Source organism: Tinamus guttatus, unplaced genomic scaffold (genome assembly GCF_059628265.1).
Source record: "Tinamus guttatus ecotype Peru unplaced genomic scaffold, ASM5962826v1 Tinamus_guttatus_pri_ptg000048l, whole genome shotgun sequence".
Taxonomy (NCBI): domain Eukaryota; kingdom Metazoa; phylum Chordata; class Aves; order Tinamiformes; family Tinamidae; genus Tinamus; species Tinamus guttatus.
Window position 1 is genome coordinate 3825131 of NW_028288582.1, and position 18709 is coordinate 3843839.

At 40.0% G+C, this 18709-nt stretch overlaps 1 protein-coding gene across 1 annotated transcript; it reads right to left on the reverse strand.

The window, feature by feature from the left end:
* Positions 1–1254: 1254 nt before the first annotated feature.
* On the reverse strand, positions 1255–15986 carry SGPP1 (sphingosine-1-phosphate phosphatase 1). The gene is made up of 3 exons (XM_010223058.2): positions 15369–15986; positions 6710–6799; positions 1255–2776 (listed from the first exon to the last, which is right to left on the reverse strand). The coding sequence occupies exons 1-3, from the start codon at positions 15984–15986 to the stop codon at positions 2225–2227; spliced, it is 1260 nt and encodes a 419-aa protein (XP_010221360.2). The 3' UTR covers positions 1255–2224.
* Between the last annotated feature and the right edge of the window lie 2723 nt (positions 15987–18709).

An 18709-nucleotide genomic window follows, 5' to 3' on the forward strand; every position in this document is an offset into this window, starting at 1 on the left:
CCATAGTAGTTTTCTATTACTAGTATGACGGTTATAAAACACAGCGTTAAGAACAATCCTATGCTGTAAACTTCAAGTTCCTAAAAGTCTTAACAGCAAATACGTACCTTAAAAATTAGTTTTGTTTGTTTACTCTCCCTTCTGTGCTACAATTTAAACACTCTTACCTATAAAGTGTAAAGCTAGAATATTTAAGGAAAATATGTTCTAAATTTCAGAGGAGTCATTCTTTTAGTATGAATTTTCCCAGTCTTCAGGGTAACTTACTACCATCAGAACTATAATACCTGCTCAAGGCTTTAAGCAAAAAGCCTTTTTGTATATCTCTCCCCCAGTTATTTACTAATTCTCCACCTTAGTGTGCAAGGCCACATCAGTGGAAATCCCTCCCTCAAAACCTTGAGAACTGATTTGCTGCACTTGGAGCATAAAAACCACAACGAATAAATAGAGAAATCAAACAAAGAAATATGTGCTACAAAAAGCTGAACATTTTCTGCAAGATAAGATCTCATGAGCTGGAGAAGTTCTTCTGAGTACATTCATAGCAGTGCATTCTCAATGCACATCAGAAAAGTCAGGTTTTCATATCTTCTAATGCCAGCGTACCATAACTGACTGCTTTGAGAAGGAAGTTAATTTTGTTGATTTATGTATTTAACAGTTTGCAACTCATGCCTCCAATACAATAAGCTTCCAAATCCAAGTATTTATTACAAAAACCTAAGCTTTATATTCTAGCTCAATTATTCATTAGATTTCCCAGTCAAATTATTTTTCCTGAAAAAATGTGCTGAGACAAAACTCTGTAATTCATGTCTTGCCAGAATGCTGCAATAAGAGAGTTCCTAACACAGGAAGGACAGCGTAGGCAAACAAACAAAACACAGACAAAACAGACAAAAAGAAATTCCAAACAGAGGCATGTGAAATCATAGTTCAAGGATCATGCCCTACTCATCACTTGGAAGAGAAACTTGGAAAGTTGAAAGTGCATTCTTACTCAGTAAAACCTAGAGATGCACAAATCTATTACGCACTGACAACACCGTCTTCAGTACTAACATCTGCCTATCAAAAATGATCAAAAATTTTGATCGTTTTGTAATCATGTAAAGTGAGTAAAAGCAATTCTTGCCTTAAAATACATTATGTTAATGAATAAAAATACATACTTTTTTCTAGAATTATCATCAGATTTTCTAAGAACACCTCAAAAACAATGGTCCTTCTGTATCTGTTTAGAATAATGTGTGAGGCCCATGTTCAGTTGGCTGGGAAATTTTATTTTTTATATTTTTAGATAATTTGAAACATCTGCCCACTATATAAACAATCCTCAGAAAAATATATCCTCTACCAGTAACTTACAGTGCATATTAAAAATACATACAAAAGGGATTTTTGTCTGCTCACAATCTTTTGAGCCTAAGGGCAAGATTCTTGGGCCATTTCATTTATGCAATCTTAAACAGGAAAAACTGAATATTCTGATTAACTTTACAATACCAGTAATATGGACAATCTAACATTTAAAAATATTTGCCTAATTATGATATAAAATAAAATGAATAATTTTTACATCACAGTATATTTCTTAGTTTAGCAACAAAAAGGCACAGTTATCAAGCCATAAAATACAGTACCTGAATCTTACAAACTCCATTTATATTTAACACCAATGCCAACCTGGATATTCCACCATGTAAAAGGGACTAAAGAAAAAAACCTGTTTTAGAAAAATCCAAACTCATTGCAATTTTGGTCCATTCAGAATGTCTGTTAGCTGAAACATCTTGAAGCAGGGTTTAGGGAAAAGAGAGGAAAATAAATTGTTTAGTAGCTTATGGTCCAGTGAGTTGAACAAGAATGAAATGGCAAACAGATCATGAATGGAGCTTTCTGATGAGCTGTCAGACACGCTTGTTGAAAATGCCAAAGGATACAGGTACAGTACAACAGACATTTCAGACACACTCATTTCAACCTGAACACACACTTTGTTACAGCAGCAAGTCCAGACATAGCATTTAGAGAGTTCAGCACTTCTCAGGGACTGATACCAGAGATGTGCAATGTCCTTTAAATGCTCTGCCTGTATGTATTGCTGTTAAAGTGAAGACTCCTGCTCAATCCAAACTCACTGGCCTTCCCTTAGCAAACTAGTGCACCTTTTCAAAAAGCAACTAGCTCCGCTCACCCTATTTAAAGGGATGAATCTGCATCAGGAAAGACCAATAAACTGGAAGACACCTGGGACAAAAAACATGAGGGAGAACCCAACCATTCCATACGTAATGTAGCGATAGGGAAGCTCAACTTCCATGCGCTGTCTTGCCTTCCGTACATCATCGTGTGGAATGCGGAATATTTTACACGCCAGTGGGATAGTGGCTTTTTTCATCGCTATCTTTGTTAATAACAAAATTACTACTCCAATCAACAACCGCAATATGGCTTTTCCAAACGTAGTCACAGTGAGAGAGTTGAGAGACAAAGGTAACGTATCGGGAGCAGGGTCGAGGTCGAGACCCAGGACGTAGTTTACATGAGAGCCACAGGCTACACCAGCACCACAGCCCAATATCTGGGCAGTGTCTCCTCGCGAGGTGCTCCAGGTGTCTAGAGTGAAAGAGAAGATGCCCAGGGCTAAGTGGAGACTGATGATAATTAATGGTGCATATTTGTAAGTTAAGTTGAAGTTATCAATCAGGTCCACAACTGGATGGAAGACAATCAAGATGAGAATAGCATACAGAAATCCAGCAATAACATCCTGTTGAAGAGAGAGAAAAAAAAGGTTCAGTGTAATAACTATTTCAAAAGTTAAGTTGCACTAACATAGAGACAAGTCTAGTTGCCTTGTTGCTAAAAGCCACTTAGGGATTCCCATCTTTTCAGATTTATTGTATAAGGCCAAATCTACTTAGCCTTTTAACTAAATTGCATCTAATCATCTACTCATAGAATACCTGCATTGTAATCAAATGAAACTAGCAGTTTTCTGTTCCCATTTTTTTCCTGAAATTGCAGACCTACCTATCCGCTGGCTACAATGGCTCTTGTCCAGGATTAGGCCATTCCAGCCCACAGTCAGCACAAAGCCAGCCCAGCTAAAAAAAATGAAAACATATATATACATATATATATGCGTGTAAATAAATTAATTAAAAAGTAAAATTTCACCAACTGTGTAGGCTGGAACAGCTCAATACTGAATCCAAGTGCCATGGCCAACACAAGAGGGATAGGGACAACCTGTAAGACAACAGAGGACCACAGCACCTAGAAGTCTGAGTAGCTTAGACCATCCACAGATTCCCAATTTCTGGGTAAGCAATATTTGCAGAATGGAGAATAGTTTCCAGTGGTGCAGCCTTTAAAGGAAAAAGGGGAACTTCAGTGACTCAGTACTTGTTACTCTTAATTTCTTCTTAGTTTTCCTCAGATTTAAGCTACTATTGGTTGTCCCTCAGTTGTACAGAATTATTTACTGCTTTGGTCCCCTTTATTGGTAGTGAAGGAATGCGATGGAAAGGTTTTCAGAAACCTTCAGAAACCCCTAGTGAGGGGATCACATTCATTCACACGCTTACCAGCTTTTCGGTAAGAGCCAAGTGGTGTGATTTTTGTACTGCTCCTTGTTCAATTAATCATTTCTATTCACTTTCGCTAATTGCACTCTTGATGAAAGCTCTGATACAAATTCCTTGGTATGGAAGTCAGGCTTTTGGTTGTTTCAGAATCATTAATGAAAACTTTCTACCACATTTGCCATCCTGCCTCCCTGAACCTCAGGCACCACAGTCAATTTATTTAACAAGTAACAAATGATTAATTTATTTACTCAAACTGTAGGGATTTCAAACACGGAAGTGATGAATAACCTAGTTTTACACAACACATTGCTTCTGTTGCATGACTTTGCTCTAAGATTTTATCTTGAATTACCAGTTCATTCTACTTATCCTGCATCCAAACAGTTCTGACTTGGGAACCTCCTAATCACTCTACAGTGGACACTAATGCAAATTAATCCTTCTTCTGCAGATGCCTTGTTCTTCTGTGTTGTTCTTATACTTAATTCATTTACCAGCTTTACCAGTCACTACTGTGCTTTCCGCTTTCCATGTGTTGGAGCTTTAGTCCTCTTAGCAAGTAATTTTCAAAAATTTCTTTGCCTTTTATAATTAGTTGTTCCACATTTAAATAGCTATTTTGTCATCTTGCAGTTTTCCCATTTGGGCACCACAGGTATCCGTTTCATGTTTTTTAAATAACTAATTATGTTTTTCAACCACAACAACTTTTGAATTGGTTATTTAGAATATTTGGTAAGTGAAATTCCAGACATGAGCATGGCTCTCAAACGCACACCTCTGTGTAGGCTTTTTTCAGGTTTCAAATGTTTTTGAACATTTGCCCTTCTTGGAAACTAAATGTTTCTTCGTGGGAGCTTTATAAGGGAAAGAGGCTGCTCACTGCTAGAAAAGCTGAATTTTTGCCCAGAGTTCTAGAGTAACTTAACTGTAGTCCAGCTAGTACTTTTAGCTGGACTTTGAGCTCCATACTGTGAACTGCACAGAAACAGATCAGAATTGCATTTCCTCCAATCTTCCCCTAGCAGCTACTTTTTTTTACTGCTAATTATGGTATCTTGAAAACTTATTTCCTAATTAAATCTCAGGTCAGGGCACAGCGCAAGCTGGAGGCAAAAGACAAATTTCCCTATTATCTTCATGTATAAAGGAAGTATCTTCCTACAACACTCTTCCCTATAGCGGACTTACCAGCATGCAAACACTGGTGTTCGCTGTTTATTCTTTATCGCAAAAATGCCACTTCAACAGCAGGAATTGCTTTGTTATTCCTAAATGCATTTTAATTTGGAGATCATACTGTTCTCTAATTTGCCAAGTTTATGTGCAAGCATATTAATAAATTTTGCACTGCAGCAGCAATACCAGTACTGGAGTGAGGGGAAAACAACTTCTGCAATATTTAAGACTAAATAACTACTGAGCTAGCATTTCCCCTCTCGGTCTTGTTTTCCTGCCGTGATCTTCCTCCTATTGCAAAAAACAGCAATGAAGCAATGTGGCAAGATTACAACTGAATGATAAGAGGACTGTAAGAACCACTCTCATATTGTATAAAGTTATTTCAGAATTTCTCTGAATGATTTATATTGTAAAAGAAGTTAGTGCACATTTTGTAACCTCAGTCATCAGTTTCCACACTAAAACTGCTAATAAGCATTAGTTAAGTCTCAACTGCAGACCAAGTTCATCAGAGTATAAAATAACCAAAGCTTTTAGTTATTGTATTAATGCTTTAATTATTCTGTTGAACTCTCACATACAATTTATTTTTATTTATCTTAAACAAGTGTGTGGAAAGATCTTTTTAGTTCTCCACTCAAACCAACATCTTTTGAGAGAGATACATACAAAGTGCTCTATGGAAGATACACGCCTTTGATATCCAGGTTTCAGAACTATGAATACATCTAGAATTGCACTACTACTTCAAAAAATTCCCTAACCTCCTCGGTTTCTGTCTTCTTACAAAAGATGCTTCAAACTTGTTCTGAAGATGCATTTCGTAAGCAATGCACCTCATCTGAATATTCTATAGGTGTACGGCATAATCGAGCATGTAAAAACAAGCTACGAGGAAAACAAACTTCTTGTTTTTTGATTTCTATCACACAGCATAAAGCTGTGACAGCTCTCTCCTGCTCCCTTCCCCTCTTTCTGAATCTCCAGAGGAGTTTTCTAGGGGTCTACATTAATTTATAATGCTTAAACTGTTATGAATGTATTCATTAAAGATGCAATGAAGTCTGAATTCTTCAAATGGCTGACTGAAGGCTAGTCTTTTCACACTAAAAATGAGAACTCAAAAATTCGAATGGTAATTCAGTTACACTAGTATTCTTCATTTTTAAGAAAAAACACCACTGAAGATGATTTCAGGATGGCTCATAGCAACCCATTTTCCTTTATGCCATGCAACAAAAGCAAATAAAGTCATTAATATTGCAACCACACATCAGCAATTTTCTAAAAAGATCTAAGAATTCTAGAGAGGTGCGTTGCTCTCAGTCTTGGTAACACATTTGTTTACAGTGTTCTCCATTTGTTTCATCTAGCCAACATTTATTATGAGATTGAGGCCCTCATGCAGAGCTATTTCTTAAAAGGCAGCATACAGAAGCTAGCAGAACTGCTACCCGATCTTTAGTTTGCAGACTTAGTACTAAAAATCATTATTTGCACTGATCCTAAATTTAACAAACAAGAAGTTCCAGAAATAACAATGCAGAAGCCAAGTACATTGCTGATCCAAACTGCTTAAGTCTACTCCACTTTACAGATATCCAGTTATTTTAGAGGAACCTAAAAAAGAGCGTTAAACTGGGCCTGGGTGCTAGTATTAATACTGTTTTCTTTATGTTTTACTGTACTCTTAAGGCCACCTAGAAAAGTGTGAGTGCATAATGCAGATGGGAAGTTGCTCTAGCAGTGTCAGCACCCCCTCCTTCAACTGCTCCTTCTCAACAGTACTTTGTCCACTGATGAATCAGAAATATTCTGTTCCTGTATAATATGACATTCTAAAAAAAAAAAATCTACATACAATTAATGTACTATAAAAGATTAAGTCAGAATATTAAAATATAAATTCAGTATGATGATTTTCTTACCAAAATTGAATGCATTCCCATATAAATTCGACTACAGCAAACCAAAGAACACCAGGAGAACGCAAGAATCAGCCCAAACATAAGGGGATACTGGTAGGGAAAAATGGAGAGATCATATTAGAATCTGAAAATAATAATTCAATAATAAATAATTCAGTAAGAATTCTGTAACTCTAGAAAAGTCACTTAGCAACAACCAGTTAATGGGACACATGCTTACCCTTTTTCCTGATATAAGCTTACCCCAGCCCATTACAGAACTCCCTATAAATCTGCTTCTTATACAGACCATTATAAAGCCTTTTTTTTTTTTTTTTAATCCTTTCCTCTTCCTTTGCATTCAGGATACACAATTTTCTGAGCATTGGTCATATATTTTCAGGCAAAGCAGCAAGAAGCTTTTATCTTTGTAACTGCTTAAGTGTTGTCACATTGTAGCATCCTAAGTTGATCGTATGGACTGTGTCAAGTCTTGTGTTATAAACTAAGGAGCAGATTTATTCACGGCAAAATAGCTGTATGATAAGCTAGTGTTATAAACAAATTCACAGAAAGAAAATAATGCAATAGTTTTACCTTTTTTCTGAAAAGGCAAAAGAGTAAACCAGAAATTAATTTAATTCCTTATGGACTGTTATAGCGATTCTGCAACATTTGGCAATCTCTGAGCATCGGGAGGAAACTCCTGGAATAGTAATTTGCTGTGAGCTCTACAAGCCCACACAAAATTTTCTATGAGCCATGTTAATTACAAAAAGCATCAAAAATTACTTCCAAAGCCTCAGAGTAAATGTTTTTTTAAATATATAAAGAGTCTCTTTAAAGGGAACAATGTACTTTTTTTAATAAATATATGCCAAAGTGCAAAACCTTAAGTTTTATAGGGTTTGGATGAAAGACAACCTACGAATTCATATCTTACCAAACAGCAAGAAATGATTTCCTCATTAGTTTATGCAATATGTTGTACAAGATGAGATACAGCTTCCTTTTGCAGCTTTAAAATTACTAGTTTTATAAGAGAGGCAGTCACAAGGCAAGATGGCAATTTTCCAAGATTGTTTCACTTCCTATATGGTCACAAAGTAAGCTTTATAAAATGACTTTCCCTATCAACAGACAGCCTTGATGCACTGGAATCTCATAATAAAAGCCAGGAATTACAGACAGTTTTCCTTTACTCTATCTTGGATAAACTAACGTGAAAAATATCCACCATATCCAAGCATTGTGGATTTTTTTTTCCAGAGGAAATAAAACAGTTAAATAAATTTTCATAATTAGTTCCCAGTCTAAACATTCTCTACTCTGTTCTCACCTTTATACAACTGGTACACCTGGAAGACTGTTTTATCTGAACCAATAGTTATTTTGCTTACTGAAATGAGGTAGCTTCAAATATGAAGACATCTTTTACATATAAAGCACAGGAGTATATTTCCACCCAAATGACATTTTAACCCTTTTCTGTCCTGGTTTCTTCCAGCATTATGCCCATACCTCCCCACGCAGCCCCTATAACTGATCTGATTTTCTTCCTGCAAGCCCAGAACGCAGCTTACACGGAGCCCCTGGCTTCAACCAAAATAAAGACCAGTAGCCCAACATCCTGCCTCCTGCCTGGCTTGTTTTCACTCAGATCTTTCAAAAGCAGCCACTGGGTGCAAGAATTCCTAGAACACCTAACCAGTAGCACCTGCTTAAAATCTGCCTGGAGGTAGTAACACAGCCAGGTTTTTCCCCCCCACACGGAGGAGGGATGAGCACACAGGGTGACTAACTTTTCACACAGCTTGTAGCTCCGAGCTCCTGCTCAACAGCCTCCGCTTCCCAACACCAGCACAGAGTACCACTGCAAACCTTAAAAATATGCTCAAATGACAAGTTTACTCTGAAAGCGTTATCTGAAAATAATGTAGTATTGAAATAATAAAAGGAAATAAAGAAGTAATGTTTAATTTAGAAAATGACTTCCTGTATATTTGGCATGTCTAAAGTGGTTCTACCTTAATTTGAACTATAGTCTCACTGCCTGGGCATACAAAATATCCACCGTGCCACAGAGGAGTGCTATATCTTATTATTAACATTATCAGCTCTGTTTTATAACAAGCAGTACATTTCACAAAGCTTCTCTCTCATCGCTAAGTGCATATTCAAAGACCAGAAGACGACCAACCTTTCCTGTATCTCCCACTCAAAACAGGCATGATTTATTCAAGTTAAAGCCTTAATATAAACAATCTTAAGCATTCACAGAAGAAAATGTTATAAAAGTCCCTTTATGAAGCTCGCTTGGTTCTCCTACTTAATTTGGAAAAAGTATTGCCTTCACAAAACTGAAAACTAACAGGTAATTTTTTAAACTAAAGAGTAAAAAGCAAAACAAAACCCAACACACACACACAAAAAACCCAACACACACACACAAAAAACCCAACACACACACACAAAAAACCCAACACACACACAGGTTTCATTCCTTAGCTTGTTCTTTTTGATAGAAGAATTGACATAAATTGACATATCTTCATTCATACCACCCTCTGAGCAACTTTGAGGTGGATGGTGAGGAACAGTCCACTTGCAAGCAAAACTTTAAGCAAAAACCTCATGCCTCCACTAAGGCCATTCTATTCAGAGCCCATGGCTACCATGCCTCTTCAGCAGTTTTGAGTACAGAAAGTATTTATTAAACTGTGTACTACTCTCTTAAAACAAAAGCACACACTTGTGATGGAGAGAAAAAAAAAAAAAGAGAGCAACCTTATACAAAAATTAAGATACAGACTTGGTACTCATCTAGCTTCAAGATCAGATGCTGACTCAAACCAACAATAACCTGGAATCTTCTCCTTACATAAAGTCTCCCACCTTTTCTGTTAGACCAGACAACTGATACCCAGTTTATATAAGTCTTTCTCAGAAGGTCAAAATAAAACTTTGATAATACAAACCTTAAGCACATAGCACACACAACAGTACAAGGTGAATGGAGACGTAGGGAAATGAAAAGCAAGGCAGAGATTGCAGACAGCAGTGAAAAATGCACCATACAGAGATACTATCATTTTGTTTTTAAGGGTTTGAATGGGTATGTTTCTTTGAAGACATCGTAACTGCTGAGAAAAATATCCAAATATTCCTGTATATAACTGAGTGAACTGATAGATCACTATGCATGTTATTTATGAAAAATAACCTTTTTACCCAATTTTAATTTCTAAATTCAAATATGAACTGTAAAGTCAAAGAAAAACCCCAGGAATACTTCTGATTGAAGTTTGAGAGATGAGTAGTCTAGTTAAATTTGGTCCCATATCCATAATCTTGTTTTAATAAAATACACAGAACTCTGAGTTAGTAGGTTTTGGAAAACAGCATTGAATCCAACTCCCATCAAGTTTTTGAGACTTTATAGCCTATGTTTTTAAATGTGAAATACTCATTTGCTTTAACTGCATCCTCTAAAAAGGGCCACCAAGCCTCGGCCTGGATCACATGGAAAATATTACGCTATCCCTCTTCCCTCCCCTTAATAACAGAACCATTGTTTGAAAGTGCTCTTAAGGAAACAATCTGTCCTGAAAGCTTTGACCTAGGTCAGAAAATTCCTTCTTTCTTAATGGAACAGTCTTCAAACACATTATAGGTGCCAGTATTTTTTTAGCACATCCTTCACTGGAGTAAGTTCCAGCATGGAAAAAAAAAAAATAAGGTTCCAAAGCAGATTTCAATTATTTTCAGTATTCTGAAATATTAGTCAATGATCCTTCAGCATATGATAACTCAGAATATCAGCTTGAGTTTGAGACAGTTATCTGTAGGGCAGAGTTATATTAAAGAATCGAAGCAGGACTTGCAGCATTGTGGTTTTACCAATACTCATATGAAAATATAAAAATCAGTATTTACACAAGTATTTACAGAAATGACTAGAAGTCATTAACTGGTCAGATAAGTACAAAAACACAGCATGTAAAGATCTGCAGGCAGGGGGAGAAGGCAAAGAGGAAGATGGTTAAAAAACCTGCTAGTCACTTTGGGAAAAATAAAAAGACAAAAAAAAAGTCTCTTGAAAAAAGGCCAAGTGGTAAATATCACTGTTCAAACTACATTATTTCTTTTTTTTCTTCTACTGACCAACACTAACAGTAAAGAGCATAAAGAAATCCGAGTGCCACAAGTGATTATCAGAGTATCTTTAAATTCCAAGAAAATGATTTCTGAGAAACTTAAAAGTTTTTTTCCCCCGCTACACAGAATCAGAAAGGAAATCTGCAGTTACAATAAGAATTAGATCCTGTTACTACTTCTCCTTGCAGTCATGACAGATACCAGTCCCCGCTTGAGTACACTTCACAAAAATCACCAGCAGCTTGCTCTGCTCATGCCCTCAACATTGGGAAAAAGAATTTTTCTGCAAACTGAACATTATGTACACTGAATAATAGCTTGAGAAGTGCAGCATTTCCTTTGAACGCTCTCTTCATGAAAAAAAATAAATAAAAAAACACCTGCTTCTAACCCTCGAGCATTTGTTTTTTGCCTAGTCCCCCAAACTTAAAACGAAGTTCCTTAAACTAAAGAAGGATTTGCTTATGCAAAACTGTAAAAAGTTTATTTAATGGCAGTCAGCACAATTTACTGGGACAGGCTGCTGCACAGCCCTAACAGAGATTCCTGTGGGGTTTGTAACAGGTTGCTGTGCTCAGCAAAGGGAGCACATTATTTCAAAAAAGCCATAGCACCTTTTCCAACCTCCTTTCCTAACAGATGACAGACACCAATATTCTCTACTATTAAGACCTTACAACTCAAGTACACAAGACAAGGCCAGTTGTAATCTCACAAATTCCCATCTCTATTTCAACAGCTCTTCACTGTGTGGATATTCTGGGTTTCCAAAGCAACATTTCAGCTCTTTCTCACATTAGAACAATTCTTTTTTTTCCCTAAAATTTCTGTAGAAACCCAACCACAGGAGCCAGAGAGAACAATTAAAGCATCTGGACTATTCATCCAACCCTGAAAATTCCTTATTCCCCATTTCCAGGGGGAATGGGGATGTAGTTAGTCTTTTAAAAGGCAAGAGCAGGCAGACAATTCCTGAGATAAAATTCGGTGTTGTTCAGTCAGAATGGAGCAAAACTCTCTCAAATCCCAATATTGGTCTTGTCAAATCCATTTCATTTTACTAGATTCATCCGCCTTGGTTCATAAAATAGTGCAGATGAAGGATTTCTAGAAGAGTGCCCTGGCACCACGTGATGTTCTTACACAAGTCATACTTCCAAAGATCAAGATGTAATTTAAGCAAATTAAAACTCTGAGACGCGTCTGCCAAAGGAATCATTGGAGGGACTCTAGAGCAATTTAGATGTTAGCACTTATCAGGCCAACATATTCATGAATGGGCTGGTAAGATGGTCAGTGCTGACAGGATTTGCACATAGTACCAGCAGACAAGTCAATAGCGAGAAGCACAAAACTGCCATATTTAATGTTCTAAACCACTTCACAGGATAAGCTCATTAAAAAAAAAAATAAAGTAGTTATTTTAGTTACAGAGGCAAGATATTCATCAATCTAGCTCTGGGCTCGCGCTAAACATCAACTTAAAATCCATTCAGTGGCCCAGAGTGAGCGTCAGCAGTTTCTGACACAGATCATTAATGAGAGCTCAGGAAGCAGCAAAGCTCCACGGTGCTGTAAAGCTCCACAGCTCCTGCCAGAGCCCAGCTGAGCCCGGAGGAGCTCTGCGAGGAGAAAAACAAACAACAGCAGGGTTAAGACACTGTTTTTAATCATGTATCCATTGACACCTACTTGAAATCAGCAGTTCAAGCTCATCAAAAAACGAAATCCTTTTTAAAAGATTTTATAGAAGTTTCTGCTTAAAGCTTTAAAAGATTTTTACAGATTTAAAATTAGTCACTCGCACTATCTCTTACTTACTGCTAAGGATACTGTATAATCAAACGAGGCTTAAACTGTCAACATTAAAAAACAAAAAATCCTGATTCAATAACTGCGTACTGTTTTCTATGTCCCATCAATATCTATAATCACACTTTTTTTTTTTTTTTTATTTCGGCAGTCTTTTATTTTTTCCCTTATTTTTAGATATCAACTTCAAAGATAAAGAAAACTATAGAAAACTACCAGTATCTGTAATACTTCTAAATTCTAGCTAGTCTTTGGCATCAGCTTTGTGTTTCAAGGTTACTGAAATACCTTTGAAACACGATTTGCTAAGATCTTCTACCTGCTATGAGTTAACCAAATACACCCAAAGCTATTAAAAAAGGATTATGCAAGCAGAGTTGAATGTTTCAGGAAGTTCTCATAATGCAATGACTAACCGAAAAATTGCACTCTATAATGTACAGAACAGTTAGCTAGGATGAAAATTGTTTTAACATACAATTGGCTTGCTGCTGAAAGCTCAGCTCTACTGAACACTGCCAGCATCCAAAATCTCCAGTTATGAAAGTTGATCACAACTTCAAAACACACTGTCTCTGAAAATATTTTACTTGAACTGTATTTATAGACAAATATTTTAGTTTTACTATGTATAGTCAAAAGTTCTTTCCAATGTAGGATTCAAATAGGGAAAAAATGTAATAGTGTTACTGAGCGTCATATGAAACTAGGAAAACACAAACTTATCAGGTTAAAAGTAGTCTGACTGAAATTCAAACTTTTTGATTTTAAAGGACAGTTATCTAGAAAAATAAGGTCTACTCTATTCTGTATGTTGTGTAAGGGAAGGAATCACAGACTGCATTTGTTTGACAGAAAAGCAGTATCACACAATACTCTTAAGTCCTAAACTATTTCAAAGCAAATTCCAAATAGGCTGTTTTGGAAAATGATTCCCTTTTTCACTTGAAGAATCTCTTCTAGCCCAAGAGTAGCTTTCTTTGATTTAGTATAAACCTCCAAGATGACAAAGGAAAGTCACTTTTATTTCAGAATAACAGTCTTTGCAAAAAGTTATAGCTCTATCTGCCCAAATTCACTTTGTGTTCTTCCAGCATGACTCTGAATACACAGTGCTACGATGTGGCTTTTACCTGTGCAATATTTCCTTCTACAGAACATATATACCCTAAGACTGTACCCCAACATTTGCTGAGGAGTTTAAGTCTAGTGGTTTTTAATCTAATAATATATAGCTATAATTTAATAAAAAGAGGTGCTATTGCAAGCTCCCCTGTCAATAGCTATCCAAAAGGTAGCTATCTCACTCTCCAACCCTTCTATTTCCACAATAGCAAGATAGAAGGTGGTGTTATAAACTCTACTCTTTCCACATAAGTAGAACAGAGAATAGCAAAAGCATTAGATGAAAAATTAACTCTTCTCTGAGGTAAATCTGAATACATTCAATACTTTGAATGTTCTGAAATGGTTTCAAGGAGGTCTGTTATTCATATTTACTTCACACGAATAAAAAAAAATCTGAAAACTCAAACATTTTATCCCCCCTATTTGCTAAGTATGATTCTACGTGAATATTAACAGAGGCTGAATGGCTGTCATTTCTTAACAGGCATCTATTATAAGTGTGTGGCTAATTATCAAAATATTTCACAGACCACAGTCGCAGGGTTCACAAACTGAGATCATACTTGGTGGAAAAAAAACAAAAAAAATCACACATAGTTCTACAAGTGCAGTCAAGCTAGGCTCTCCTTTGCACACAAGGCAGCAGTCATGCAAAGCTTATGAATTGATGCTGCTAAATGAGATTTCCAACAGGCAGAGAAATAAAATTCAGTTCAGTCTAAGTGACATCAGCCCCACTGATCTAACAGGTAATAATCAAATATTCAGTGTATTCTGCCATAAAATGCATTTTAAGAGTATGCATCTTGGTGATTAAACTGACGGGTATTTCATGAACACCTGCATAAAACTGCATTACCTGATATCTGCAGAACTCTATGAAAATGAGACATTTTCCTAGGCAAAAACTGGAGTCCCTGATTCTTTCGGGTATGTTACATCACTTCTGCATAAGCAGATACTTTCACTAAAAAGAGGCCAAATACAAATCAACCTCCAAAGCCCTGCAGAGAACACTCGCTGCCTAGGAAAGCGTTTTGCCTGCTTGCCCCGAAGTGGGTGCAGTGATTCGGGAAGCGAGCACTCGCAGTGCCTTCTTTAACACTACATGCAACAGCAAGAACTCGCGAGCAAGCCCTGCCAACTAAGTACATGCCTCAGCCTGCATAAACCAGACGTTCAGCAGTGCTCCTTTAGCTTAACCCGTCGACTCGAAGTGCAACAGGCAGGCACTGAGATTTAGCTGCATGAAGGCTCCGAAAAGGCGCAGAGATCACTCCCTGCAAACGACCGGTGCATTAACAGCGGCAAAACCACCAGAAAAATGCACGTACTCCTCCACAGGCAAGTTTCCAGTTTATGGGCAATGAAAGTGAAAACGACAAAGAGGCTGAGGCTACAAACTGAGCCAAGGTGATTCAAAGTGAAGGACCGGCAAGAAGCCCTTTAGCTCCTGGTTCTCCAGCAGGTTACGTGTCGGTACAACCAGAAGCACGGGCGGTGCCTGCCCGGGCTGTGCAACGCGCGTGAACGCGGCTACGAGCCGAGCGCTCGCCAGGAGCGCGGCAAGGGCGCGCGGTACCTGCCAGCGGCCGTAGCTGAGCAGCAGCAGCGCCAGCGGGATGGCCGTGCCCGACATGGCGTGCGTGGAGGGCATGCTGTACTCGGAGTTGTAGAAGACCTCCAGCTTGAGGGCGGGCGGCGAGGCGGGCCGCGGCCAGCGGATCACGTCCTTGGTGCACTGGCCCACGTACATCACCCACACCCAGATGATGATGAGGCGCCGGCCCAGCCACGCGTCCACGTTCCACATGCAGAAGGGGAAGAAGAGGATGTAGAAGAGCTCGTTGCCCAGCTCCGTGCCCAGGCTGAAGAGGTAGTAGAGGGAGCGGCTGCGGATGGAGAACTCCTGGCTGCCGTCCTCCTCCGTGAGGGAGTTGCGTCGCGGCCGCCGCCGCCAGGCCCGCGCGGGGCCGGCGCCCCCGGGCACGGCGCCGTTGCCGGCGGGAAGCGGCCGCGCCGCGGCCCCCTCGGCGGCGGCGGGGGCGCCGTTAGCGAGCGGCCCGCGGCCCCCCGCTCGCTGCTCCGCGTCGGCCCATCCCGACGGCGCCTCCACGCCGCAGAGCCGCTGGAAAGCGGCCACTTTCTGCGGGTCCTGCAGGTGCGCGGCCAGCCGGGCCAGCCGCCGGTAGAGCGACATGGCGGGCGGCAGCGCGGCGCCGCCGCCTGAGGCGCTGCCCGCGCCGGGCGAGCTCAGGGGGCTTCGGCCCCTCTCTCCGCGGAGGGAGGAAAGCGCTGTGGGCGCCTCCGCCGGCCGCGCTCGAGTCCCGCCGCCGCCTCAAGCGTCGAGCCCTGCTCCCGCACCCGCCGCCGCGCGCTCCCTCCCTCCCTCAGCGCCGCGCCCGGCGCCCCGAACAGCACCACGCCTGCGCGCGGCTCCCCCGCCCCCGCGGGCCCCTCCGCGGCGCGCATTGGCTGCGGCTCCCTCCCAATCCCGCCCCCCGGGGGGAGGAGACCAATGGGAGGCTTAGCACGGCGGGAGGGAGCGAGTGGCGTGTGGCGGCCGTGAGCGCGAGGGAAGCGGCGGGGAGTCGCGGCCGATGGCGGCAGCGATGGCGGGCTGGGTCGCCGGGGAGCGGGCGGCAGGTGTTCGCGCCGCCTTCGGGTGTCCTTCCCGTCTGCTCCCGTGCCTCAGCCGCTGCCGAAGCCGACGTCGGCGCCCCGAGGCCCCAGCGCGAAAGGCGCCCCCTACGGGGGACGCTTCCCGCCCCGCGTGTGGGAAGCGGCCATTTCCCTGCGCTCGCCGGATGGCCCCTGCCTCTACCAGGCGGGCACGGGCGGGTTAAACCCGCTCGCGAGCAGAGGTCTCGGTGTCGGATGTGTTAAAAGATGTGTGAGGAGTCCCCGCCTCGCCGTTGTAGGGTCTTAGTTCAGGAAACGAGGGGAGAAGCGAGTCATAGCTGCAGTGCCCAGTGCCTTCGGGTGCTTCAGTCTGGCAAACTGACACTTGTTCTGTGGTTTCCCAATAGTGAAATAGGTACACTGAGAGGTAATGGTTTGTATTTGGGAGCTTAAGAAGATGGTAAAAGTGATGTGTGTTTGTGGCATTTTTGGAAAGGGTAAACACAGCCCGTAGCTGCATAGCTTAGTAGCTATTACGACATTACGACAGAAAACTTGATGTGGAAATTCAATAATAAAAGGTTGGAATAAAAGTCTATCATACACATCTACACAGTGTTACGGTAAAAACAGCCATTGCTCAGTTATCTTGGTTACACCATTTTGAGGAGACACATGCTTGATATTGTCAGTAACATTAAATGTAGGTGCTGCCAATAACTGCACAAATGGGATTTGCAGTCGGACCTCAGGAAGACCAAGTCTGCAGGGTAACTTGGTTGAACACATTGATGCCGAAGGAACTCCCGGTAGTCGGACCTATGTCATACTGTGCTTTTTAGCAGCAATCTGAAATTTAAGCCCCAAGATTACTGAAATCCAAGATAATCATGAGGACAAGTCACTGATGAGGGTGCTCTGTAAAAGAATCCCATTCCAGTTTTAATCCAGGGAAATACAAAGTTGTCTTCCTAAGAACCAAGTGTACAAGCTATAACTAAAGAATATATAGATATATACATACACCCTGGGAAGGTAATGACTGAAAAGGATTTAAGGGTCAGAAGGAATAGGCAGTTTGATAGGGGTTCTCCTGAGTGAAGCTGTGACAGAAAATTATTAATTAATGTATAAATAAATAAAAGGTTGATTTTATTTTTGTGTATATCATTGTTGAGGCCCGCACTAGGATAGTGCATACAGTTCTACATTTTGTTTTTTTAAGAAGAATATTGGGAAATAAAGGCAAAAAGAAGTGAAGCAAAATGTTCCGAGGCCTGGAGAAAAGGCATCGCGCTGGGAGATTTTAATAGCTCAAGCTGTTGAAGTTGTCTAAAGGAGGATTGAGAGGTGACTTGATTGTAAGAACATTCCTGGGGGAAAATACTGGATATTAAAGGGCTCTTTAATCTAGTGAAGAAAGGCATAATAAGCAATAGCTGGAGGCAAAAGCCAGTCAAATTCAAAGAGGAAAGAAGACATGCATTTTTTACATGGTTAACCACCAGGGCACATTCTCAGGAGAAGCCAAAGATTTTCCATCGTTTAATGTGTTCAGCTGAAGATTAGAGGTATTTATGAAAATTATTTTTACGCAGAAAGTTCTACTTCGGGTTTCTGGGTGAATACTAATGGCAAACTGATGGTCTGATAGTGTCAGCTTAATATAGTGGGTCCATCACGATTTAGATTTTAAATGCCAGAAGCAGACATTTGGTTAATAGCCATGAGCATCACAATATTTTTTTTCCTCATTGATACACTTTTGCTCCCCCTTGTCCCCTAAACTGTTCTGAGATAAGCTTTAGCCTGCAGGATATACCTTCTAAGTCAAGATCTGAGGGCCTTGGCATCTTGCTTTCTAAATCTACACCCTTGAGGTTACTTAGAAAATTTTCTTCCCCACTTTTTCTTTAAGCTTCTGAAAATATAAATTAATGCAAGAAAATTTTGTGAAAACTCTAGAAAATATTTCACATGAGCATCAATTATGTAAAATTGCCTCAAGGCCAAGAGAATCAGAATGCACCTGATGATTCATGCCGGATTTTTCTGTATTGTACACTGTATCCATATAGGATGCATATATTTGCATCATATAGCCTTGACATCACTTGAGGTGTTATCATAATATTAGCAATAACATACCCAATGGAAGAGCTGCTATTACTGAAAGAGGGATGAGCAAGATAGGAATAAGCTCTCAGATGAGTCGTGTGCTAAGGAAACACGCATAAACCATCCCTGAAATGGCACATGGTAAAATTTTCTGCCTCAAGTGTATAGTATTTGCTGTCATTT

Coding starts and splice junctions, on each gene's coding strand:
- SGPP1 (XM_010223058.2), bottom strand. CDS start 15,986: ATGTCGCTCTACCGGCGGCTGGCCCGGCTGGCCGCGCACCTGCAGGAC. Junction 6,800..15,368: donor TCAGCTACGGCCGCTGGCAG/GTACCGCGCGCC, acceptor TTTCCCTACCAG/TATCCCCTTATGTTTGGGCT. Junction 2,777..6,709: donor TGGGAATGCATTCAATTTTG/GTAAGAAAATCA, acceptor TCTCTTCAACAG/GATGTTATTGCTGGATTTCT.